Source organism: Lactuca sativa, chromosome 6 (genome assembly GCF_002870075.4).
Source record: "Lactuca sativa cultivar Salinas chromosome 6, Lsat_Salinas_v11, whole genome shotgun sequence".
Lineage (NCBI taxonomy): Eukaryota > Viridiplantae > Streptophyta > Magnoliopsida > Asterales > Asteraceae > Lactuca > Lactuca sativa.
This window is the reverse complement of record NC_056628.2, coordinates 85,220,075-85,247,025: the sequence shown is the minus strand read 5'-3', so window position 1 is coordinate 85,247,025 and position 26,951 is coordinate 85,220,075. Positions and strand designations below refer to the sequence as shown.

Sequence of the window (26,951 nt, the reverse complement as noted above, 5' to 3'; positions counted from 1 at the left end):
GAATGAAAGGGGTGTTTGGATGTGCATGCTCAGACCACACAAACATACTGAGTGAGGGAACTCCTTTCATGTGGCAATGAATTCAATAAACAAATAAGTGCCTCCAACTGCTCCCTAGGCGTTAATAACCATCTTTGAATCAGATAAGGATGGCTCAAACACCAATGGCGTATGAGCTATGCTCACACATTAAACAGAGAAGAAAAAAGTACAGCCGAATATGAAGAGACGATTAGGAAGAACTTTAGGCAGGATTCCGAAGAAACACTAGGAATTTTATTATTAAAAAGGTATCATCTTATATACAGCTATACACAGCTCAACAGCTGTAAGCTAGAGCTCCAGTAATGCGTATCCAAAGTAAGTTGGTGCCGATTTTTATCAAACACTTGTACTGCAGTTCGATGGCACCCATAACTGATAGCTTAGAGCATCTGGAAGGACATAACATCAAGCTTAGTTTGTGTAGCTTCTAATGATGAACGCCGGATTTCAACCAAAAATAGGGTTTGAAATTACTCAGCAGTCGCACATAAACATCAACATTGCTGCTCAATACACGCGCATATCTATATATCTTCAAACTAGTTAAAACCCGTGGAATCCACGGGTGTTAATTTTAAATAGAATTAAAAGAATTGATTGCGTAATAAAATAATATATCATTAATTTAAAAACTTAAAAATTATAATGTTGTATTTTTTTTTTCATTAGTGGCATATTTATAATTTATTGTTAGTTTTCAAATTCTTATTGCTAGTGGATTTGTTATGTATTTTAATTTTTAATCATTGGATATTTTAATATTTTCTAGTATTATTATCTCTATGTTAATATTATGTATAGTATTTACGCTAATAAGTTTGAATATATTTATTTGTGCCGGTAAAAAATTAATATTCAAACTATTGATGCTTTTTTTATTGTATGAGATAATTTTTCATACAAATAATTTAATATTTAATCATCACCTTTTCATAGTCATTTTTAATTTTTGTTTTATATCAAGAAGATTTTTTGACTAATATCTTTGCAACCAATTTTCTCCTCTTGTTCATGGTAGATTTGCTTCAAACCAAATAAATTAAATTAAAATTTATAACATATCAAACAAATTAAATTAAAATTTATAAACCATATGAAACATAATATCAAACCCTACATAGTAGAAACACCTTGCATAAATTTCAACCAAATTCGTAGTCAAGTGATTATGCAAGAAAAAATGCGTGTTAAAAAAAATTGAACACAAAGCATCAGAACCTACATAGAAACACATTCCAGCTTAATCAGGTAGTCCATTTTTAATCAAGAATACTGCACAATCATTAATCCTATAAATAAATACCAAATATTTAGGAACCTATACAAAAAGAATGAATATGTGAAATCTTAAATATGATCCCTTATTTCTATTATCAATAAATTTTGTGCATAATAATATAAAGAAAAAAAGTAGGATGCTATAGAACACAAATCAACTAAAGTACATTTCTATTTCTTGCCTTTAATCTTAAACTAAAACCCAGAAAGCAGGAAAGTTTATTTCAAATATCTTAATTTATTCTAAAACTAATCGAGATCCCTTGATACTCTATATTGGTAAACCTCCAACCGACCTTAAAGTCTTTGAAAAGACTAATAAATATCTAGTGGTTGAGAATTGAGATGGTGGAAACCTGCAATAGAAAACTTCACAACCCTATTTAAATTGTACATACATGATGCTAACGACTCCTTAAGATTCATATTCAATTGATATACATCAAAGTAACACAAAAGATCTAAAGTCAAAAGATGATTATTCTTTGGAGTAATATGTCGAACATTTGGTGTTATCTTGATTTCCTTTAAAAGAGTCCTTTAAAAGAACGACTTTAAATTTTACTTGTACCTTTTTTCCAATTCTTGAAAAAATAATAATAACACCATATACAATTAAAAACATTTTTTTTTGTATATAAATGAACTTAATCTTCTTTACCATGAGGCCGAATTGAATCTCCAAAAAATCTTCTTAGTCAAATTCCAAAAGTACCAAATAACTTTATGAGCAAATCCATTGTATAATCCAATCACTTTTCTATATAATGATCTGTTAAAAGAGTACATCTTATGCAACATGACATCTCCTCAGCCCCTCCTGCATAATGTTATATACAACAATAATTTTTGTTTATTTTTTAATAACTTAATATATAAGCACAAGTTTTAGGAACAGAGGGGTATTTCTGGAAAAAAACAAACATAGTTATAGACTCATATCTTTTGTAATCAGTGGATTGAAGACAGAAATCACCCAAAACCCTTATTTGAGATTCAATGGAACTAAAAGGTCAGCATATAAAATGTTAAAGAAATCACAACACCTCTTGGAAGTATCCTCATTTGATTAAGATTCAAGCTTAAATTTCCTTATGCCCCAAAAAATCAAATTTCAATCTCTAAAATCATGCAGTAAGAAAATTACAAACATGAGTCAAAATATTTTTGTAGCAATGACAATCAAAATGTGTTTCAAATATGAGAATTTTACACTTTAGCCTAATGTATATTAATTGGAAAGGAAACCTAACCTAATTAAACAAAAACACACAATTTGAAATGTTGATCAATGCAAACTAATACATACAGCAAGAATTTAGTATCTCAACTATAAGTGATAGGGATTTAGAACACACAACAAAATATATACATGTGTTTAATAGAATAGAACATACCTGGATTACGAACTGAAACTGGTTTGCTATTTCCCAGTACACTTAGAGTCTAACAAGATTTAGTATCTCCACTATAAATGACAATAATTAAAACACACAACAGAAGAACAGATGTTTAGAGTCACTCAATTGTCCAAAAGAATATTCAAACTGAAAAAAGAATAGCACCCAGCACTACTGAATATTAATGGTGAAAGGCGATGTATAAATAAAAACTCTTGTTGTGAATTCCAAAAAGAATGTTCACGTCTCAATTTGAGTGTAAATGTCTTCAATTTCATCTTCAAAATAATCAGTGACTGCTATTTATATTTAAAAAAAATTAACTAAACCCTAAAAGAATTAGGTTTTGAAGATCACAGAAGTTGGTATTGTTAAATATGGGCTTCACAAACTTTAGTGAAAAACTGTGTTAACTTTAATCTTGTGATGATCGTTCAACTAATCAGACATTGAAGGAAAGAACTATTGCTTTGGAAAGAACATCAACAGAAACTGTGATTTAGACCAATTAAACCCTAACGAAAGGCAAGTCCACGTATGTGATTTTAGAGAACATATGAGAATACTTGAAGAAAAAAAATAGAAGGAGAAGGAGAACAGCCAAGAACGCTTGATCGTCGACATCATCGTCTTCATCCACTGTCGCCAATTAGCATGTCCGTATTGTATGGGTGAGTCGGGGTCGTTTCGGTTACACCATGGTAGTAAACCATGTTGGTTTGACTGCCATCGAAAATTTTTACCTGAACAACACACATATCGGGGTGACAAAACAGGATTTCTGGCTAATAAGGTTGAGCGATCTAGCCCCCCACCAATATTAACCGGTGATCAGATTTGGGAGCAAGTACGACACTTTCCAACTGTTTATGAAGGCAAACCTTTTAGAGCAAAGAATGCAAAATTGCTTGGTTTCGGGATTACTCATAATTAGGTTAAGAGGAGCATCTTTTGGGAGCTACCATATTGGTGGAAGTTGTTAATACGACACAACCTTGATCCCATGCACATTGAGACAAATGTGTTTGAAAATCTTTTCAACACCGTGATGGACACTCCGAAAAGCAAAGACAACATGAATGCAAGAAAAGATATAGAAATGTATTGCAATCAAGTGCAATGGCATACATGGAAGAAGGGAAATAAGGATATGAAAAATAGAGCATCGTTTGCTTTGAGCAAAGAACAAGTAGCTAAAATATGCCAATGGTTGATTAAACTTAAATTCCCGGACGGATACGCCTTAAACTTGCGGGGGTGCGTTAATGTAGATGATAATAGCTTTTACAAATTCAAGAGTCACGAGTGCCATGTATTTCTTCAAAGATTGTTTCCTATTTCTCTAAGAGGTATGGTGCCAAACTCAACATGGGATGCAATTACAGAGTTGTGTACATTCTTTCGTGTAATATGTTCAAGGGTGTTACGCGTAGATGACTTACAATGCTTGCAAACTACTATTATTGAAACCATTTGCAAGTTGGAAAAAATATTTCCACCTGGATTCTTTGATTCAATGGAGCATCTTGTTATCCACTTAGCTCGAGAAGCTATGCTTGGTGGTCCGGTTTAATATAGGTGGATGTATCTTTATGAAAGGTATATTTTTTACCATACAAAATATTCTACCATAAAACCTATGGAATTTCTAATAAGTCTTTTCCAACATCTTTTTAGGAAATTGGGATCAATGAAAAGAAAGATAAAAAACCATACGAAGGTTGAGGGGTCCATTGTTGAGGATAGGGGTGAGCAAAAAACGGACCGCTACTAAAATTAACCGAAAAAACCGCATAAACCGCAACCGACAAACCGCAACCGCAATTAAAGCCGATGGTGAGGTTTTCTGTTTTTCAAAAACCGCAAATTTGCGGTGCGGTGCGGTTATTAGTTTTCAAAAACCACAAAAAAACCGCACCGCCCCGCATATATTATATACAATTTTTTTAATTAATTATTAATATATTAAATATTAAAAACAACACAAGTTTCATGGATGAAAGATGGATAAAATATTAGAAGACCAAAGTATTGGTGTTTTGTTATGTTTAACTTTAAAAAATGGTGAACAATTTTAAGATATTTCTTGTTAATTACTATTGATTTGACGTTTTTAAGCTATTAGTTGTTTGTAATTTAAGTTAATTGTTTTATACTTTTTTTTTTTTTTAATTACAAGTAATATGTTTGAACTCTTAAAACCATTTGAGCTCTAAACTGTGGTTAAAAACCACACAAAATAACCGCACCAAATCCATGCGGTTAATAACCGCAACACAAAAAAAACAAAACCGCACCGCAAAAATAACCGCCTAACCGCACCACAAAAATAACCGCACCATGCGGTTTTGAAAATGGATTAACCGCATTTGCGGTTAGTGGTGAGGTTTTAGCTAATAACCGCACCGAACCGCACCGCGCTCACCCCTAGTTGAGGCTTACATGATTGGAGAAATATCGACTTTTTGCTCACAATACTTTTTGCCTACTATTGAAACCCGGTTGAATCGTGAGTCGCGTAATTTTGCCCCAGACATTCCTAGTTATACCATGGTCGACTCTCGATTAAGCATTTTCAAAGTTCCATCTCGAAGATTATTCGAAAAAAGTGGTCAACGCAGGCCTTTGACAGATGATGAGATGCGTATTGCTCATAATTACATCTTGATCAATTGTGTTGAGGTTCTACCTTTTTTAAGGTATGTCAAGTTATCTATTTTTCCTTGATTTCGTGAAACTCTAAAATTTTTGTTATTTTTTAAGGTTGTTTGAAAATTATGTGATCCAAAGCCAACCTGATATGGATGATGGAGCATTTGAAAGGTTTAGGGATCAACATTTTGCTAAGTGGTTTAAAGATTATGTGAGTATGATACGAGAAAATTTTGTATTACCAAAGTGTCTTCCCCTGTGAATTAGTTAACAAATGAATTTATCAATGTAGGTTTTTCAACAATCAAATGATATCGATCAACATCTGAAATGCCTTGCACGAGGACCATTACGACATGTTAGGTCCTATAAAGGATACTTTGTCAATGGTTACAAGTTTCATACTGAAAAATATGGTGATGGACGGGTCACACACAATAGTGGTGTATGTGTAAGAGCTACTTGTTACAATGAGAATGAGTGTGACTATTATGGGTTGTTGGATGAGGTCTTGGAAGTAGAATATCAAGGCATAGGGCGTTGTGTCGTAGTATTGTTCAAGTGTACATGGTTTAACCCTACTGAAGGGGTACGTGTAGATCGAAAGCATAATTTGGTTGATATTAAATACAAATCAAGGCTAAGAAATGAAGATCCGTTTATCCTAGCGTCACAAGCAGAACAAGTGTATTATGCACCATATCCTGCAATGAAGGATTTGAAAGATTGGTGGGCTGTCGTCAAGACGAAACCAAGGGGTGTATATGATCTACGCCAATGTGTTACTAAAGAAGATGATGATGAGGATGAAGAGGACCAATTCTTTCAAGAAAGTGAAGCGACTTTACCTTCTACAAGTAGCGGTGCAAATGAGGTGGCAGGACCCCTTTCTCATGTAATTGAAGGAGAAATAGAAGAAGTTAATGACAATGACATTGAGAGAGAAGAGGATGAAGAAGTTGATGATAACTTGGATGATTCATCTGAAGATGATATTGAAGATGAAAACATATGTGATGATAATTCTGATGATGAGTAATTACTAAAAATGTAGAATGAAACAATGTATTTGGAACTATATATTTTGCCTAATGGACCTTATAAATAACTTTTTAGCTAAAATGATCGTTTTCTTTTTCTATATACATTGCACTTCCATTTATTTGTGTATTATAGCATGTTAGCTTCTCTTACTTCTATAATTTTCTATTATAATACATACTTGTTCTAACCAATAGTTTATTAATTCTTGATTTTAAGGGTTATTTTTTTACTAATGGCGCAACGAGGAGCCCGTGGTGGTGGTCGCAGTGGTAGTCACATTAGTGGTCGTGATGCTAGAGATAGAAATGCATCCCAATCATACAATGATGTAGAAAGTCAACCTTCTTCTTCAGTTAGCGGATCAAACATCTTAGAACAAGTTCCAAGTAACCCATCAAAATGGAAGTTCATTGAAGTCGATTCTGAAAAGGAGTACTAAAGTTAATTTTACAATTGTTTATGAAAATGAATTTACTTGTTAATGATAATACTAATGCTAATTTTTTAATTTTTAATTTTTTGCAAGATTTACGGATCAGTTTTCAGTGATCAGAGCCATCACATGTATACTGAAGACGATGTTTGACGGCCCATGGACCTCATGGAAGAAGGTTGACAAAGAACATCGTGATGCAATGTAGGAACACTTCAAGGTTTGTACTTATTATTTTTATGATTTATCAAAGTAAAAATTGGTATAAAATGAAAAAGATAATTGTATGCATGATCTACATGTAGGGTTTGTATGTTTGGCCCTAAGAGACTGATGTTCTTGCTCGCAAGGTATGGGAAGACTGTATGAAGAAACGATTTCCTGACGTAATGCGAAGAGCACGTGAAGCATCTTTAAAACTTGCCAAAGCTGCAAATGTGAATGCCTCACTAGAAGGTGATTTAAATTTGCTAAAGGACTATCGCCCAAATTGGATAAAAAAGAAGTATTGGGAAAAAATGATCAATGAAGTGTTGACCACATCCAAATGGAAACGTTCATCACAATCAGGGAAAAATAACAGAAATAAATTAGAAGATGGATCTATTTCCAAACATACCGGGGGTTCTATATCTATTCGTCAACATAAGAAAAGAATGGTAAGATGTTTGCATCTCATGTTAGTTTCCACTTAGACTGTTGAGTTTTTGTTTTGTTTTTTAATGTATTACTAATGGATTTTGTAGCAAGCAATGCTTAAACGTCCTCCTACAGGAGTTGAACTTTATGCAAGGTTGCACACTAAACGGTCTACTCAAGAGTACATTACACCAAAGGCAGCTAAAGTTAAGGTATTTTCAATTCTTTTGTAGGAAACAAAACTTCCTACTACTTGGGTTAATGACTTTGTTAAAGCAACTAATTGACAGAAAACAAATCTTTCGTAAGTAGTAATCAACTTACAAAAGAAAAGAAACAAATTATTATCTCTAAATTTTTGATCCTCTGCCTAGTTGTAATTAAGCGTTTTGTAAGTAGTAATCAACTTTATGCAAGGTTTGAGTATTATGAATTTAATGGGATGGAATGAACCATTCCATTCCTTATTTCATGTTACTATTTTTTCATTTTTTTTTTTGCTATAATAGGAGGCTTATGAAAGTGCTATGGTGGCTAAGTTTGGTGATGATACTAGTTGCCACCCCCTCTTGGATAATGAAACATGGTGTGATATTTCCGGAGGAGTCAAGAAAGGAAGAATATATGGATTCGGATCTGTGTCTGATCCAACGAGCTTTTTGGAAGGAACATCTAGTACAATAACATCCCAAGAGGTTCGTTTAATTTTGTACTTTATAAAAATTTCCTATCATAGCATTGTACTTACAAAGTTTCCTATCATGGCATTGTACTTACAAAGTTTCCTATCATGGCATTGTACTTACAAAGTTTTCTATCATGGTATTATACTTACAAAGTTTCCTATCATGGCATTGTACTTACAAAGTTTCCTATCATGGCATTGTACTTACAAATTTTCCTATCATGATATTGTACTTACAAAGTTTCCTATCATGGTATTGTACTTTAGGTTGTCTATGAACGTGTACGAAACGAGATGCGTGGCGAAATGGATGCTAAAGCTGCAGAAATGGAAGCTAAACATCAACAAATGCGTGAGGAAATGGATGCCAAAGCTGTAGCAATAGATGCCAAACAACAACAAATTGATGCAAAATATGAAGCAATGGAGAAGATGTATGCAGCCTTGCAAAATATGATGGGAAATTGAAAAGTAGAGGTAATATGATGTTAACCATTAGTATTTGATGTTTTTGAATGACTTGTTAACCTTTTGTATTTGATGTTTTTGATTGTTTTGAATAATGTTTTATAGGAATGAGAACCGAAGATGATTGGATGGACATGAAATGAAGATATCAGCTAAAATGTTATTTTGAAGGTTAAACTTTTTTCTGTTTGTACCTCTTTTGCATACTTTGGATTTCTTGGTTCTAAAATGTTATTTTGAAGTTAAACCGTTGGGAGTTTGCTGTTATGTGGATAGTTTCGTTTTTGGATGTTTCTTGAATGACACTTTGGTAAACTTTGATAGTTTTGGTATTGTAATGCTTGGTTGTATCATTATTTGATGTTCTTTAGTATAATAATTTGATGATTGTAGTATTTTTTTTCTTTTAGAATCATAATAAAAAAATGATACTACAAGTTCGTGGTGAGAAAATAAAAAGTATTTTAATGCATGAATTTTGCGAGGGATTAGCTACGGAAAAAAAAATCATGTCTAAAGTGTGCGACGGATCAGCGACGGAAAGGAAAAAAATTTAATGTATGATTTTTGCAAGGGATTAGTGATGAAAAAAATTCATGTCTAAAGTTTGCGATAGATCAGCAACGGAAAAAAAATAGTATATGAATTTTGCAAGGGATTAGCTACGGAAAAAAAATTGTTCATGGAAATTTGCGACAGAACAGCGACGGAATGCATTGAGTGACATTTAGTGACATTTAGCGACGAATATTCCGTCACTACCTTTGTCGCAAGAGAAAACCCGATCCGTCGCTAAAACCCTCGCTGAGAAATTAGCCACCTTTTTATTACCTATGGAGTGAATCTATCGCCGATCCATTGCAAACAACATTTAGCGACGGAATAGCGACGAATTTTTCCGTCGCTAAAACCCATGTTTCTAGTAGTGGACTCTTGCATTCTGAAACAAACTAGCCGTACTTTAACATCAATTGTAATATATATCCCTAGTATGGTATCTCAAGAAATAGTATTTTTCAAGAAATGAATGAGTTTAACAAAAATTACACATAATGAGTTTATACTTTAACATCAATTGTAATATATATCTCTAACATAAAGTAATAGTTGTGTGTGCAATCCAAAAATAAAGGTTTTGTCCTATAATAGCTTGGTGCTATGTCCCATTAAGTTCAATACGTCACAGACGAACGTTGAGCTTGAGCCGTAATTTTATAATGTTATACATGATTAAACGTTTCTATAGATTCCAAGACTTTGTATGAAAATAGTATCTTGATAATCTTCTAATATCATGTATTTACATTTGGGATCCACCAACATTCAGTAGAAAAAAACATTACACAAACTCAACATTTAAAAAATGCAACATATTGTTTATTAATGGACTTTATTCAACAAAAAATTATCTCTATTGTTTGTCCACTAGGTTGGAATCAGTGAAGTGGCACTTTGATTGAGAACAAAGTGTTGGATGTTGACCATCCTAACAAATTCAATCATATCAAGCATAACAATATTGCAAGACAAAGAACATATCCCCAAGAGCGTATTATAGCTGGTTTATTGATGGTATACTTGCCGAAAATGAAAAGATCCAATATAAGAAATTTAAGAAAATGAAATGACATGACAATCAAGAACCAGGATGCAGTAACTATATGAACATGAGTAGATCCTGCATAAAAAATTAAGAATTAAAATAGTAACATGCATCAATAATACTAATGTGATTTAAAGAAATACAGAAACCTAAATTAAGGAATACACTTTTATGAGAAAGTCTATCCCAACTTTTCTTGTTGAATGCTTTCCACAAGATGGTTAAAACTAAAAGCGATGGTATTCATAGTATGTAATGACCCAAAAATACGACCCGGAAATTTCTTTAAAAACATTACTAAAATCATATTTATAAAAACTGTATCATAAGTCATAACATAATTTCTCGAGTATTGATTCAAAACATAATATCATTATCAGAGTCAAACATTCCCAGGCTAACTGTCTATGGTGTGTGCACTACAATCTTCCCGAGCTCCTCCTTTGAAAAACTGAGTACCTGAAACCAAATCTGAAAACCGTAAGCACGAAGCTTAGTGAGCTCCCCAAACTACCACATACCATGCAATAACATATAAAGCACATACTGGGGCCTTGCCCCCTCCATCAGACCAAAGTCCGAAGCTGACTGACTGGGACCTTGTCCCCTACATCGGACCGAAGTCCGAAGCTGACCGTCTGGGACCTTGTCCACTCCATCGGACCGAAGTCCGAAGTTAACTGACTGGGACCTTGTCTCCTACATCGGACCGGAGTCCGAAGCTACTGACTGGGACCTTGTCCCCTACATCGGACCGAAGTCCGAAGCTGACTGTCTGGGACCTTGTCCCCTCCATTGGACCGAAGTCCGAAGCTACTGACTGGGACCTTGTCCCCTCCATCAGACTGAAGTCCGAAGCTAACTGACTGGGACCTTGTCCCCTACATCGGACCGAAGTCCGAAGCTAACTGAACACAGCATATCATAACATATTCACTGGCATAAACTCACATATACTGCATACTACATCGGGCCGTAGCCCGGAACACATAACACATAAATCCTGTCTGAGCCACGAAGGCATCAGACATACTAACTACTGCATCAGATCAAATCCGGAAACTACTACTAGCTAAACGGGCCGGCATTGTGGCCTTAGACCCGTTCCTACTGGAAGGAAACTCACCTGAGTCTGCTGAACTGATGCTGCTAATCCTTCTGACTCCTACTTGACCTCTGACTCCAAACTACTGCTCCACTAGCTCTTCGAGCTACCAATGACCACATAACACTTAGTCCAACTGACCTCCAAAGGTCAACTAGGTCAACTCTAGTCAAGGTCAAAATCCTAGTCAAAGTCAACCTTCCAGGTCAACCCTACTCGCCGAGTCCACCTAATAACTCGCCGAGTTCAAATGCTCAAGGTCTTTCTATTCGCGACTCGACTCGCCGAGTCAGTCCATGACTCGCTGAGTCAACTATTCCCGAGTCCTGACCTGTCCAACTCGCTGAGTCTCCACCCGACTCACTGATTTGAGTTTCAACTCGAAGGGTTTGGGGTTTCGCGACCTGACTCGCCGAGTCCAAGAATAGACTCGCCGAGTCCAAGACAATCTTCAACCAACTCGTCGAGTTGTTCTTCCAACTCGCCGAGTCCATGCCTAACTTCATCCGACTCGACGGGCTGTTCATCCCACTCGTCGAGTTCCTCCTCATCTTCAAGCTACTCGCCGAGTCCACTCGAAGGACTCGCCGAGTCTATTCAGTCCTTAATCCATGCAGTGACCTTTCGAGCCAAACAGGGCTTCCAACTTATAGATCCATACTTCTAAGGCCTATCCCCTACGTAAAGTGGCAAACTTTACGTGTAGATTAAGAGATCTAGGCTCAAAACACATTAAACTAGGGTTTATGCCAAACATACATCTTCAACATACTAAGGGCTGATACATTAGGGGATTCTAGACCAACACAAGCATGGATTTGAGGTTGCAACCTCAGATCTGGACCTCTAACTCGAAATGGTTACATATCATACCAAAAAATGTCCAAAACTCACACATAAGAATAGATCTAGGTGCAAAGGGAGTCCAAGCAACAACTTATTACCTCCAATTGGTCTGAAATGTCTTCTCAATCCCAGATCTACAGTCCCTTCTTGCACCTCCAAGGCCTTTCTTCCTTCTCCAAGCTTCAAAAGCTTCACTAAGGGTAAATCTTGCTCCAAAACGATTATGGCAGCTAGGGTTTAGTGATATGTGCTAGAGAGGCAGTAAAAGAACCCTAGGGGAGAGAATGAGACGTTTAAATAAGCTCCAAGTCCCGGATTTAGGGTTTTCCTTGCTCAGACCAGACTCACCGAGTCACCTTGGCCGACTCGCCGAGTTGGTCGCTTACACCTCAAGGCGATGCTTGTCTTCCGTAGGGGTTCACCCCTTCTTTCCTTGCATGATTTCCTTGTCTTCCCAAGGCGATGCTCCATAACTACCTACCTCTTCCTTCACTGTGAAGACCCTATCTCCACCAAATCTATTACTCCTGCTACTCCCAGTACAGGTCATCGTCGCCAGTATCCGTTGGGCATTCTTTCTACTACCATTTGGTGTCGAGCACCCCACGAACAACTGACTGAAAATTCTGCTATTCCAAATCTGGCTTCCGGATGAACTGAGACCACCCAGGTCCAACTAATAAGGCTGAACCTGCAGTCCGACGCAAAATTAACACTGCCTAAAATACTGGAACTAACTGAAACACTGAACCACCTGGAACACTGAACTGCCTGAAACACTGAACTGCCTGAAACACTGAACTGTCTGAAACACTGAGTTCCAACTCAACTGTGGAGTCAAAGGACTCCTTACTTAGTCGCTCCCACGACTTCTGAACGAAATCTTTCTCTGGAACTAGTTTCCACTAGTTATCCTGTCACTGATGCTCTAGCAACCTTCCGATCCAATCGATCGGACCCATACGTCACATCCTGACATCATCAAATCCACGACTAACAACATGATGGCTCGCAGACTGACAGTAGCCCTTAACGTACCCGAACCCCAACGGTCTACTGCTACTCTGATCTCATAACTGATGTGACGATCTATAGCCAAATTGCTGACTTAGCCATAACTGAACCATTTGGGAAATCCGAAATCTAACCCGTGGATTCCCATATCCTCACTGCTGCACCCGAACGGGTGGGAATTACTGCTTTCCCGCATCCAACAACGCGCTCATGCTGCCTACCAATCTAATAAAAGCCACAGCTACACTCGCCGACTCACAACTCTCAAATACTATCTGGCTGCTAATGAATGCTACGGCTACCCCCGCAGACTTACTACACCACTACTACTATCTGACTGCTAGTGAATGCTACGGCTATCCCCGCAGACTTACAACACTCTACTACTATCTGGCTGCTAGTGAATGCTACGGCTACCCCCGCAGACTTACAACACCACTACTACTATCTGACTGCTAGTGAATGCTACGGTTACCCCCGTAGACTTACATCACCACTACTACTATCTGACTACTAGTGAATGCTACGGCTACCCCCGCAGACTTACATCACTATACTACTATCTGACTGCTAGTGAATGCTGCGGCTACCCCCGCAGACTTACAACACTTTACTACTATCTGACTGCTAGTGAATGTTGCGGCTACCCCCGCAGACTTACAACACTCTACTACTATCTGACTGCTAGTGAATGCTACGACTACCCCCGCAGACTTACAACACTCTACTACTATCCCGAGGACATCCTAACTATCCCTAGTCCCGCTAGTGCTTCCTCATCCTGATTTCTCAAAACCCGCCCTCAGTCCTTGAATACCGCATCATTCCTGAAATCTTACATCCTTGATATACTTAGCGCTTCGTCGTGGAGCTCTTCGGCTTGGTTCCCAAACCAACCGTCTACTAATCCGGATACAAGAAGCTATTGTTGGGATGTTTCCAAACTCCCAACTCCTGAATCTATACAATCCTACATGCTGACTCTGACACTGGCTACTAGTACGAAAACATCTCTTGCTAACCGCTCACAGGATCCTCATTCCGACCCACTTGGGCCCCTACAGGTGGTCCTCCAATCCTGGATTCCCAACCAGCTTCTAACCATCTCGATTACATGAACTAACCGCTGGAAAGGTCCTCAATCTCCAAATTCTAAACTTCTCAATCCATCACTCACTGTGCTACCATCATTTCTTCTCAGAGGCCGCGCACTCATTCTGGGTCTACGTGACTCTTATCCTTGTGTACTCGGAGGGTTCTCCCCCACTTGGATTTGGCTAACTCCTTACTGCTCACTGGTCGAAAGGATTTCCAACCTTCCTTCCATTAAAAGGGTGATATGCTGTCCGCCGACGTTTACCCTTGCCAGCGCTCCAACTAACTCTCACCAGATCCTCACCCTTCTTGCTATCTGACTGAGCACCCCTCGATCCTTAACTGTATTTGCTTTAGGGACTACATCTCAAGAACCTGTGTTTGGGTGCACATCCCTAACCCACTTCCTTACTAACCGCTAACTACTCCACTAAAAACTCTGGATTATCACTACTGAGAATACAATTGATCATTATCCGACTAACGTCTTTCCATAGGTAGTAAGGCACTACTGAATCTTACACACACATTCTACAGTCACTGCATCTGAAGTAACCTGATCTAGAGGGAACGACATCCAATTCACCATTCAAATTCCAAGGTATGCAGATGGCATAACACTCAGTCACAAGCAGGTAATATGATACCCCAATACATACGCTTATAAATATCGCTACAACAACATAACAATAATATCTTGAATAATAATTGACAGGAGGGTAAAAGATACATACCTCCAACACCCAGCACTGCTCGAAACCCTGCTGAAATCTACCGGAAAACTCGGCTTCGAGCCATAGGCACCCTTGCCCGGCCCTGACGACCGTTGGCGGCACTCGAAGTCCCAGGGGCAGGAGCTGGCACCTGCCCTGCTGTATGCAAACTCGGACAGTGGACCTTCTTGTGGCCCCTCTGACTGCAATGGAAACATAACGGATCAAGTCCCTGGGCGATGGTAACAACACAGTCTCTGCTAAAATGACCAATCTGGCCGCACTTGAAACATCCAGCATCGCCACCATTTCTACGCCTGCACACACCCATGTGCGTCCTTCCGCACTTCCCGCATCGACTGCGGCTCTGATAGTTCCTCATCCTCAAATCCGAACCCTTGAGCCTCTTACCCGAACCTGTGGCTACCTGAGTCTCATCCATTTTCCTCTTTCTTTCCGACTCCTTGCCCGAATCTCGCTCCTGCGTTACCCCATCGGCAACGCCTGTCGACTGAACAACAACTGTTTGATCCTGGAGCCTCGCTATCAATCTATCAGTGATCCTCACAACCATGTCGGGCAGATCCTCGCGAATGGCTCGCGTAACCTCCTCAACTATCCAATCATGCAAAGGTCTCTCTTGGAGACAGGGTGCCCCACTCACCCCTGTCCCCTGATGGAAAAAACTAGAAATGGGATCTCCTCTCTTGATGGATCACTGCTCTCCATAAGAATCGGGACCCAGACAAGCCCCAATCTGTCCTGAAACTATCCAAGCCTTAAAGGCCTCAAGATGACTGTCCATGAGCTCCACAATGGCCTCTCTAACCGAACCAAAAATCACTAGAGTCTGATCAATGATGTTTCGCATGATCTCTGCGGAAATGAAACCCCTCATCTGATCATCAAGCTGCCCAGCTCCAAAGCCCGAGCCAGATCCCTCCTGGATGCCTGAAGTGCTAACTGATAGCTTACGCAATATCACCATGCTGAAAATATAATAATTCTTGATCAATTTGCACACTACTGCTGAGGGATCTCTCACACACTCTACTAGTTCCCTGGTTTTGCCTTGGCCCCTCTTGAATCGAGTACAGATCCTCTGCTTTCAGTAGTACGGGCCCATACTACCTTCCACATCTATCCGTACTTTCCTCAAGAGTTACCTCAACTCCACCAAGTCCCCTTTTCTCTTCTACTGATCTCTGCTACTCTCATCCTAGGCTTGCCATAGGGAACCTCTGACTCTACCCAAACAGTCCTCAGCTGCTGAAGGCCTCCTTGCGATGCCAACTAGCAATTACCTGGATACCATCACATGTGACGAGGCTCAGATAAGCCTTCGAGTAAAAGACTCATCCCTACAACGGTTAGACTCAAACGAGAGCTGTGCAGTAGGGTCAAATCCAGCACTCTGAGATTATTCAACCCTGATCACATGTAATGTGACGTATTCACCTAATGGCTAACTCCCATCATTTAGAATCCCACAAAGCACAAAGCAAGCAGCATTCGGATAAAGGAAACATACTCAGGCAAAACTATTCTCATAACAAGAAACTGTACTAGCATACAACGCTAAGCTCATACTATCAGGCATAACCTAAACAGGCTATCCTACTGCTGTCTACTCAATACTAGCATGCAATACTCGTAAAGCTGAAACACATATAGCAGGCACATAAGGCATCCTCCTAGATCCTTAGTCCTATACTAGCATGCTGTTCTACAAAAACTGAAACTGAAACTGGAACTGAACAATTAACTTGTATGGGCAATTTGGGAGTACTTACTTGAGCTCGGCTGATTGCATGCACCACACCCTTTTCTTTTAAAAAAATTCCTTTCTTTCTAAGTGCTTTCAAAATTCTTTAGAAAACATTTTCCTTTTAAAAATCTTTTTATTTTCCCTTAGTTTGAGTTCAGATACACCCGGAGGTGTATTCGAATCCCTCAAACCAAGGCTCTGATACCAACTTGTAACGACCCAAAAATACGACCCGGAAATTTCTTTAAAAACATTACCAAAATCATATTTATAAAAGTTGTATCATAAGTCATAACATAATTTCTCGAGTATTGATTCAAAACATAATATCATTATTAGAGTCAAACATTCCCAGGCTAACTATCTATGGTGTGTGCACTGCAATCTTCCCGAGCTCCTCCTTTGAAAAACTGAGTACCTGAAACCAAAACTGAAAACCGTAAGCACGAAGCTTAGTGAGCTCCCCCAAACTACCACATACCATGCAATAACATATAAAGCACATACTGGGGCCTTGCCCCCTCCATCAGACCAAAGTCCGAAGCTGACTGACTGGGACCTTGTCCCCTACATCGGACCGAAGTCCGAAGCTGACCGTTTGGGACCTTGTCCACTCCATCGGACCGAATTCCGAAGCTAACTGACTGGGAGCTTGTCCCCCACATCGGACCGGAGTCCGAAGCTACTGACTGGGACCTTGTCCCCTACATCGGACCGAAGTCCGAAGCTGACTGTCTGGGACCTTGTCCCCTCCATCGGACCGAAGTCCGAAGCTACTGACTGGGACCTTGTCCCCTCCATCAGACTAAAGTACGAAGCTAACTGACTGGGACCTTGTCCCCTACATCGGACCGAAGTCCGAAGCTAACTGAACATAGCGTATCATAACATATCCACTGGAATAAACTCACATATACTGCATACTACATCGGGCCGTAGCCCGGAACACATAACACATAAATCCTATCTGAGCCACGAAGGCATCAGACATACTAACTACTGCATCAGATCAAATCCGGAAACTACTACTAGCTAAACGGGCCGGCATTGTGGCCTTAGACCCGTTCCTGCTGGAAGGAAACTCACCTGAGTCTGCTGAACTGATGCTGCCAATCCTTCTGACTGCTACTTGACCTCTGACTCCAAACTGCTGCTCCACTAGCTCTTCGGATTACCAATGACCACATAACACTTAGTCCAACTGACCTCCAAAGGTCAACTAGGTCAACTCTAGTCAAGGTCAAAATCCTAGTCAAATTCAACCTTCCAGGTCAATCCTACTCGCCGAGTCCACCTAATAACTCGCCGAGTTCAAATGCTCAAGGTCTTTCTATTCGCGACTCGACTCGCCGAGTCAGTCGATGACTCGCTGAGTCAACTATTCCCGAGTCCTTAAAAGGACTTTTAGGCAAAAGGACTTATTGATTTATGGTGGTGAGAAAATGAGTTTTTTAAAAAGTGTTTGGATTGGTTTTTGTGGTGAGAAAGTCAATAAGTCAATAAGTTAAAAAGTATTTGTCTTAGCTTATGCATGTTTTAAGGATAATTTGACTTTTTCAACCAAAAAGTTATAAGAAGTTTTTAAATGTTAGAAATCGTAACTTATTAAAATCTCCTTTTTGAAAGGATGATGAGAGGTTATTTTAAAAGTCCTTATTACATTAACAACCACTTTTTTTTAACTTATTGACTTTTCAAAAAGCCAATAAGTCAATAAGCTCTTTTTAAATGAAATCTAGAACACCCCCTAAGATGTTTGAACCACTTGAGTGAACCACATGAGTGGAGATCAATCATGGTTGTCAAGTACTCTGTATGATAGTAAAACGACCATAGTGAAACTTGGAAACAAAATAATAATGAACTAATGAACACGACTGGTTATGATAATGCTAAGATCAAAATTGAATGGAATCAATCATAATGTTTGTGATATGTACTATATTTGAGGAACAAATCATAGTAAGTCACGACTACAAGAAAGTGGTCATAATATCTTGACAAAAGGAATGTGTAAGATTTTTCATCACCACAAAGGCCTGATTATTAAGACCTTAATGGGTGCAATCAATATGTTTATGTGGTTTATTGAACTACAACCTCAGTCTAGTCGAATACAAGACTGTTTGATCACCATTCACCAAAGGATAAGGTGGCGTTTGTTTTCTGACAAAAATATCCTTTTGACCTTTTATGTCTGCGGGCGGAAAAGACATTTGACAAAAATATTGTTTTTTTTTTCAGAAGACAAAAGACATAAAAAGGTGTTTTAACCTTTTTTTTTTCCAGAAAGCAAAAAAAAAATAGTTTTTGATTTTGGAAGATGTTTTGTAAGTTCCATCCCTATGTTATATTTCATGTACCACAAGTGCACAACATTAGAGAGTTAAGCTTTATGACAGGAGTGTGGATTATGTACTCTTAGGATTGTTTATGCATTGAATCTAAGCCCTATTAGTTACTCGATCCCAAGACTAATAAAATCAAAGTTACAACGGATGTCATTTTTGAAGAAGAAAAATGGATAGGCTTGTACCAAAGCACATTGAGAAAAAGGCCAACACTAAGAACAATACCAATGAGGGTGACAACACCAACGAAGAAGATACACCGTTGAGGATGGTAAACTCATACACATCATAGGAGGGTTATAATGAGAACTAGGTAGAATTCATATAATTCGAGAAACAGGAAGGTCACCACAAGTATTAGATTCAAAATAAAATTCTAATTATTCATCAAATAATGTCGGAACCTATAAATACCAGTTTCCCACCAAACCTAATCCAAATCTAACATTTAAATAAAAGTTAAGTACTAACAATTTCAATAAAATATCAACCATACTTCAATGATCAAAAGATAAATCTCCCCATTAATTAATTCTCAAATTATTGGTGATGCTTATAGACATGTCCAATGGAACAAAGTGCACATACTTACTCAAGCAGTCCACTACAACAAAAATGACATTGTAACCCTCTGACCTTGGCAACCCAATCTTAAAATTTATTGTCACGTCTACCCACACATTTTTTTTTGGTAATTCTAAGGGTTGCGACAATCCTCCCGATGCCATTGTCAAATATTTATGGTGTTGATACACGCCACACTCTGCTATCATTCTTGCTATGCCTTTACACATACCCTCCCAATATACTTCCTTTGCCATTTGTTGGTAAGTTTTTTGTACTCCTGAATGTCCCGCAATTGCACTCGCACATCACTCATGAAATAGACAAGAAACTCAAGATGATGATCGAGGCAGCACTAAACAACTTTGATAAAGGATTCAGTCACCTTCATCACTAAGCCTCGGTGGTGCGGAAGTCCCTTCTCGAACATGCCACCTTATTATCCACAATTCTCGAGCCCAGGACAGCTCTGACAAAACCTCATTCCATTAGACTACCCATGGTACTGAAACGGTACCGAACGTTGATGATGTCCCCTTTCATGAATGTATATAAGTTGTGTTTTTTTTGGGCCTATATTGAATTTCAATATTTACTGTTTTATCATTTTGATGTTCATGATTTACTAAGTTCCTTTTAAGCGATTTGTTCATAGGGAACTACTAAGTTTATATTACATTTTTTTGTCTTCACTTGCTGTTGATCCTTTGATGGTGATGTGGCACCATTTTCTGTACCATTTGCCTTACTATACCCTTCTCCACTTTCCAATTTTGAATCCACTTCATCCTCAAAAGATTCCTCATGAGTTGTTTCTCTTTCAGGTGACAAATCCTTTCCTTCAATCTTGCAACTTTCCCACATCTTGAATTCGACTTCAACGGAATCATCATTTCCATTCCTGTCTCCTTTCTCACTCATACTCTCTTTATGATGTTCTCCATTCACAATCGCCACATCATCTTGAGGTATTTCTTTTAGTAAAGGTTGCTCAGATTGTTCAATTTTTGGGACTTTATCTCTTGCATCACCATACGAAATTAATATCCTGGTTCTACAAATATGAAATTAATCAAATGGGGTGAATTTTAGCATGTAAATAACTTATTCTCATAAGTTAATATTTGGTGTCAATAAATAGAGGATTGAATTTATCTCCAATTTGTGAAGTAGTTAGTTAACGGGTGGAGTCGTTTTTCATTGTTAGGGTTCTACACAGAAACCATGGTTGATTAATTCTTCAAAACATTTTTCAAACTCATAAATGGATGTAAATACGACCCTTTATGATGCATGACACATCCTGATGAAGGAACTATCATACTGCTTGCCTACCTTTCTAACCCCACTAGTTTAACTTTTACAAACTGTTTATTAATAAATGATATTTGTAATTAAATGTCAACAGTCAAAGGAAGGTAGGTGAGTCACGAGGACATACATGTTTGGACCATGTGCTGCCACCAAAGCCTTTTTGCACCTAGACTCCTAGAGTTCTAGACGGCCCTTTTTCTTTTATCCATAATTTTAAATGTCAATCAAGGATGTGGTAGGGAGAATGAATGGTTATTGACTTAATGGGTTAAGAGAAAAAAAAATATATATTGGGGTGATGTAAAAGTTGTTCTTGAAGTGAAATATGATGAAGAAGTTGGTACGGGTCTGGGTCCCACATCGGAGTTTCAGAAGCCCGGAATGGGAATGTGGTGGGGAGACAACTCCGGAATCGGAATTGTTAATTCCTTTCCGTTTGGACTCTTTCCTTCGCCGTAGTGTAATTCCATCACGGATGTGAATAAAAAATTTGTGCTTTTAGGGCAGGTGGTTGCGAAGGCTCTTCATGATGGAAGGGTTTTGGGTATTCCGTTTTCAAAAGCTTTTTATAAACTAATTCTTGGAAAGCTTTGGTTTTCTTTCTTATATAATTTAATGTTGATATTTTATGCAATCTGGTTTTGATTAACTTTGGAATTTGTGATTCCAGGAACTGACTGTGTATGACATCCAGTCGTTTGATGCTGGTTTGGTTAAAGCCCTGATTGAGTTTCAAGCTCTTGTTGAAAGAAAATTTAAATAGATTTGGAAAAAATTCAGAATTTGAATTTCGGGGTTCAAAAATTCAAGATTTACATCGGGATTTTACTCTTCCTGGATATGCTGATTATATTCTTTCTTCTGGCCCTGATAAAGAAATGGTTAGGCTTTTTTTTCTTTTAATTTGGGTAAATCACAGGAAATAGCGACATAATTTACTCCTTTACCAATATTACTAATGTACTTTATTTTTAATCTATAATAGCAACATACGTACATTGTCAATACTGGTAGAAAGAGCAAAGTAAGTTGCTATTTTCCCAATTTACCCTTTCTTTTTCTTCTATAACCATCTTTTTTTCATGATCTGTTATATGGAGAAAACGAAGAAGTTTGTTTAATTTTTCAGGTGAATATGATGAATGGGCTACTTATGTCATAAATTTTATTTACTAGTGATATGAATTTGACAATTACTTTTTGATGAATTTGGACCGTATTTTTAAATTTGATACTATAGTTCTTGCAAGCCTTTTTATACATGTATGATGTATTATTTCGCGATATTAGGCATTAAATATGTAATTCAGTTTGATTAAGATTTGGTATATATATATATATATATATATATATATATATATATATATATATATATATATATATATATATATATATATATATATATATATATTTATAACCATGACATACAAAGTATGTCATAAAAGTATGTCAAAAATCATATTGTACAAAACATATGTCCTAATTTAAAGTCGTAAATGTCTGTCATAAATACAAAAGTGTTACGAATTATGACAAACAAAGTCAGTCATAAATGTTTGTCGAAAACGCATGTCGTATATGTATGACTTAATTGTTGGTCATAAAAGTCTGTCGTAAATTTTATGACAGACCTAATGTCTGTCATTTTCCTTTATGACATGGCTTTCAATGACAAACATTTGTCTGTCATGTATAGGCATCTATGACAGACATTGTCTGTCAAGGAAAACTTTTTTTCTAGTAGTGGGAGTTGTAGAAAATCGCATGTTGCCTCCTCAATCCAATAAAAATTATCTTTCTTCAGTTGCTCGGTTAGTAAGAGTTACTGGCCACTCAATCTTACCAGACCTTGTACAAAATTTTTGTACCCAGTCAGTCCAAAAAAAAACCCAAAACACATGTAACGTTTTGGGAGCCGATCACTCTAACATCGTTGTTACCTCGATCGGGTCAACATCTACTAGCTCCCTTGAAACAATATGTGCCCTCGATCCTCGATCTTATATTATGATCTTATGTGAGTGAACACTTCTTTTTATTTGCAGTCAAGTGACGTTCCTTCAATGATGTAAAACAATTTTGAGGTCTCAATGTTCTTCTGGGGTTTGACTATATACTAGTATATTATCAAAAAAATACTAGAAGAAACTTATATAAATACGGTCGAAATACCTCATTCATCAAGGATTAGAAAGTGGTTTGTGTGTTGTGTGTTACTTAGCCCAAATGGCATTACCAAGAATTTAGAGTGTACCTCGTAGTTACAAAAGCAATTTTGGGTACGTCCTCTTTTTCATGTGAATTTGATGATATCTGATTTTTAGATCCACTTTCGAAATGATAGTACCCATGTGCAACCCATTTAGTAATTCGTCGAATATGTGTATCCAAACTTTATCTAATTACGATTGCTTTGTTCAGGACCGGATAATCCACACAAAAACTCCAACTACTATCCTTCTTCCAAATCACTAATACCGGGATGGAATTAGGACCGGTCCTAGGTTGAATCATGCAATCATACCAACTTCCAGCATCGCTGTAGTAATCTCTTGAATTCGTCCTTTTGCGCATTGGGAGTACCAATAAGGTTGTATGCTTATTGGGGTCGTTCCTTGTTGTAATGTGATGTTGTGTTCATTACTACGATTGGGCGGTGGTCCAGCTGGTAGATTAAACACGTCCTTGAATTATGTGATCAGGGCCTTGGCTACCTCGAAAAACTTACTCGGTTCGGTGACCTCTGGCTCTCGTGCTAACCGGTTCAGCTGTACAATAAACTCATATTGTTCTTATAATAACGACCTCAAGTATGATTTGAAAGAGACCGGAGTCCTAGACACGCTCAGATATCCCACCAGTGTAACACCCTTTACACTCTATTCTCTTTCCATAGTATCATGGTAAGATCTTTCCCACTGACAATCACATCCCTCGTTTTCTCAGCCATTTAATACCCAGTATGACATTGCTGATGCTTAACTCTAGTGGCAGGAAATCATCTACGACCCGTAGTTCGTGTAATGCGAGAATCATCTTCTTATAAATGCCTTTGCTTCCTTACACCATTCCATTACCAAACATTACTCCTTACATTGTTACCCGACACTAATAGCCTTTAACATATCACCAAGTGTTGTGACACGAAGTTATGAGTTGCCATGCTGTCAATTAGTATCACCACTTTGGGACCGCCCATGTTTCATGTATTTTCATAGTGTATAGGGGCGTTAACAATATAATCGAGTTTAATGTGACTTCCACCACATCCAAGTGAGCATGATCCTAGCTTGTATCTAAGGATGTAATAAATGAGTCGAGCTACTGGCGAGCTACTTGGGATTGAATCGTTAGAAACTCGAAACGAGTCGAGCCATAACAAGCCCGAACCTGAGCTCGAGCCTAGAATAAATCTCATTTAACAAACAAGCCTGATCTTGAGCCTACACTTAAGAGCTCGTTTGATTTCGCGAGCTTAAAGGAGTTTTTGTATAATTTTTTTTATTTTATATATTTTATTTATTACTTATATATTAATAAAATATGAAAAATAACGAGTCGATCCCGACCTTTAGCGAGCTTTACGGAGAAACGAGCCTTAATGAGCCGATCCCAAGCTTCATATATGTTCTACAAGCTCGAGCTCGGGCTTTAGTAGCTTTAAACGAGCATGGGTCGTTGTGAATCTCGATTCGGCTCGACTCTTTTACATCTCTATGTATCAGACTGTCCTTCCTTCCTTCCTTCCTTCCTTCCTGGTCCTCTTCTTCATCTTATATTCCCACTAGGCTATTTATAGGACCTGTTAGGGTAACAATTGCTCCCTGCGAACTTGGCATCACAGTCTAAGCATAACCTTTTTTTCCCTTTTAGCAGCAAGTTCAACATTCGTAAGTCTTTCGAATGTCCATGGCTATCCCCCATGCCTCCTCCAACTTTCCTATCCTAGGTTTCCATAGCTCCTTGGGTTTGCATAGGCATCATATTGCTTCCAAAATCCATCGGTGTTGCCGATGATCGGAATAGCCCACGCCCCGATCGTTCCCTCTCTCATTGACACGGTTCTCATTAATTACCGCCAATCCCATTGTGTGGTTCAAGCCCTAGGTTTGTATGACCCTCACCAACTATCTAGGTTCCGATTTTAGCTGCTTGATGGAAGTTCTTTCCCAAAATTTATAATATAATCCTATAATCCTGTAATGTTCCCTCCTTTCGGAAACGATCAAGGAGAGGCCGTGTCAGTCCTTTTCATATGGAAACATATCGAAACAGTGGCGTTTAAACAATAAAAAGACAAATCTCCCTATTAATTAATAACGCTGTTTCTGATGACGCTTATAGACTTGTCCAAATTTGCAAGATGAATCAGGTTAATGATGCTAAGACTCGAAACGACGAACCAGACAGCCTCCTGATGAGTGATTATGTCTCGGGTAATGAAATGGAAGATGTTAAGAGTAAACATGACTATGGCGTAAAATTCTGATCCAAATTCATACAATGAGGTTTTTAAAAGGAAGAATTGAAGAATTGTTGTGATGGATGCATGAGATCAAGTCGACTAAGAAGAATACTAATGGAGATTAATTGGGCTGCCAAAATGAGCTAAAACTAGTGAATCCATAAGACCAAGCTGATGCATAAGGCCTTATTAGTTGCAAAAAAAAAGAGACTCATAGCGGTATGGAGTTGATTATTTACAAGTTTATGTACCTCGTATGGAAACAGTAGGAACTAATATGGCATTGGATTCCCAAAAAAGGTGGAACATCTACCAGCTACAAGTCAAATCTCTGTTTCTAGATGGAAAGCTGAATGAAGATGTGTACCAAAGCAAACACAAGGGTTCGAAGTAAAGGCTTCAGAGACGAAAGTGTACAAAGAACATAAAGTTCTCTATCGGTTCAAACAAGCACACATGCATGGTTCAATCAACAGCCATTATACCAACAGGACTCAATGCTCAAACTCAAATTTTGAACATATATGATATCGTAAGGTCGGGATGATGACTGTAAATACTAAAAGGGAAGAATATCCATGATCCATCACATTCTCTAACAAAACTCGCCACTTCAAATTTAGTCAGTTACGCGCTATATATATAATTACATATTCCAGGTAAAGAGGGGTTTGATTATTATAATTTTTACAATGCAGTTCAAAGAACTTAAAATGCAATATAACCCAATCTGAAACATATATGGATTTACCTGATTTATTGACGGATTTGCAAAGGTAGAATAAAACCAACCAAACCTGGATCACCCGTTGATGGAATGAAATGGGTGTTTGGATGTGCATGCTCACACAAACATACTGAGTGAGGGAACTCCTTTCATGTGGCAATGAATTCAGTAAAGAAATAAGTGCCTCCAACTGCTCCCTAGGCGTTAATAACCATCTTTGAATCAGATAAGGATAGCTCAAACACCAATGGCGTCTGAGCTATGCTCACACATTAAACAGAGAAGAAAAAAGTACAGCCGAATATGAAGAGACGATTAGGAAGAACTTTAGGCAGGATTACGAAGAAACACTAGGAATTTTATTATTAAAAAGGTATCATCTTATATACAGCTATACACAGCTCAACAGCTGTAAGCTAGAGCTCCAGTAATGCGTATCCAAAGTAAGTTGGTGCAGATTTTCATCAAACACTTGTACTGCAGTTCAATGGCACCCATAGCATAGAGCATCTGGAAGGACATAACATCAAGCTTAGTTTGTGTAGCTTCTAATGATGAACGCGGGATTTCAACCATAAATAGGGTTTGAAATTACTCAGGAGTCGCAAATAAACATCAACATCGCTGCCAGTACACGCGCATATCTATATATCTTCAAATTAAACTGTTGCAATACTACCCCTCCTTTTTCTAAATTTCTTCGTGACCCACATATTTTATTATTTTGTTTTGGATAAATTAC

The 26,951-nt window shown here is 37.9% G+C and overlaps 2 protein-coding genes across 4 annotated transcripts; both read left to right on the top strand.

Moving 5' to 3' along the window:
* Positions 1-5,155: 5,155 nt before the first annotated feature.
* LOC128126620 (nucleosome assembly protein 1;2-like) lies at positions 5,156-6,520 on the top strand. Of its 2 annotated transcripts, none has more exons than XM_052764461.1 (2): positions 5,156-5,422; positions 5,487-6,520. In XM_052764461.1, the coding sequence occupies exon 2, from the start codon at positions 6,085-6,087 to the stop codon at positions 6,412-6,414; it is 330 nt and encodes a 109-aa protein (XP_052620421.1). In that variant the 5' UTR covers positions 5,156-5,422; positions 5,487-6,084; the 3' UTR covers positions 6,415-6,520. The 2 variants fall into 2 exon arrangements, with proteins under 2 accessions (XP_052620421.1, XP_052620420.1); XM_052764460.1 differs by having other exon boundaries at positions 5,487-6,009.
* Positions 6,521-6,645: 125 nt separating this feature from the next.
* LOC128126619 (uncharacterized) lies at positions 6,646-9,039 on the top strand. 2 transcript variants are annotated; one of them, XM_052764458.1, is made up of 7 exons: positions 6,646-6,851; positions 6,946-7,072; positions 7,158-7,511; positions 7,599-7,703; positions 8,001-8,186; positions 8,444-8,653; positions 8,750-9,039. In XM_052764458.1, the coding sequence occupies exons 3-6, from the start codon at positions 7,218-7,220 to the stop codon at positions 8,642-8,644; spliced, it is 786 nt and encodes a 261-aa protein (XP_052620418.1). In that variant the 5' UTR covers positions 6,646-6,851; positions 6,946-7,072; positions 7,158-7,217; the 3' UTR covers positions 8,645-8,653; positions 8,750-9,039. The 2 variants fall into 2 exon arrangements, with proteins under 2 accessions (XP_052620418.1, XP_052620419.1); XM_052764459.1 differs by lacking the exon at positions 6,646-6,851 and having other exon boundaries at positions 6,882-7,072.
* Positions 9,040-26,951: the final 17,912 nt, after the last annotated feature.

Bases quoted from the DNA above. Each gene is read 5' to 3' on its own strand.
- LOC128126620 (XM_052764460.1), top strand. From the start codon at position 5,166: ATGATTGGAGAAATATCGACTTTTTGCTCACAATACTTTTTGCCTACT. The intron at 5,423-5,486 runs GTATGTCAAGTT...TTATTTTTTAAG, and splicing joins GAGGTTCTACCTTTTTTAAG to GTTGTTTGAAAATTATGTGA.
- LOC128126619 (XM_052764458.1), top strand. From the start codon at position 7,218: ATGAAGAAACGATTTCCTGACGTAATGCGAAGAGCACGTGAAGCATCT. The intron at 7,704-8,000 runs GTATTTTCAATT...TTGCTATAATAG, and splicing joins CAAAGGCAGCTAAAGTTAAG to GAGGCTTATGAAAGTGCTAT. The intron at 8,187-8,443 runs GTTCGTTTAATT...ATTGTACTTTAG, and splicing joins GTACAATAACATCCCAAGAG to GTTGTCTATGAACGTGTACG.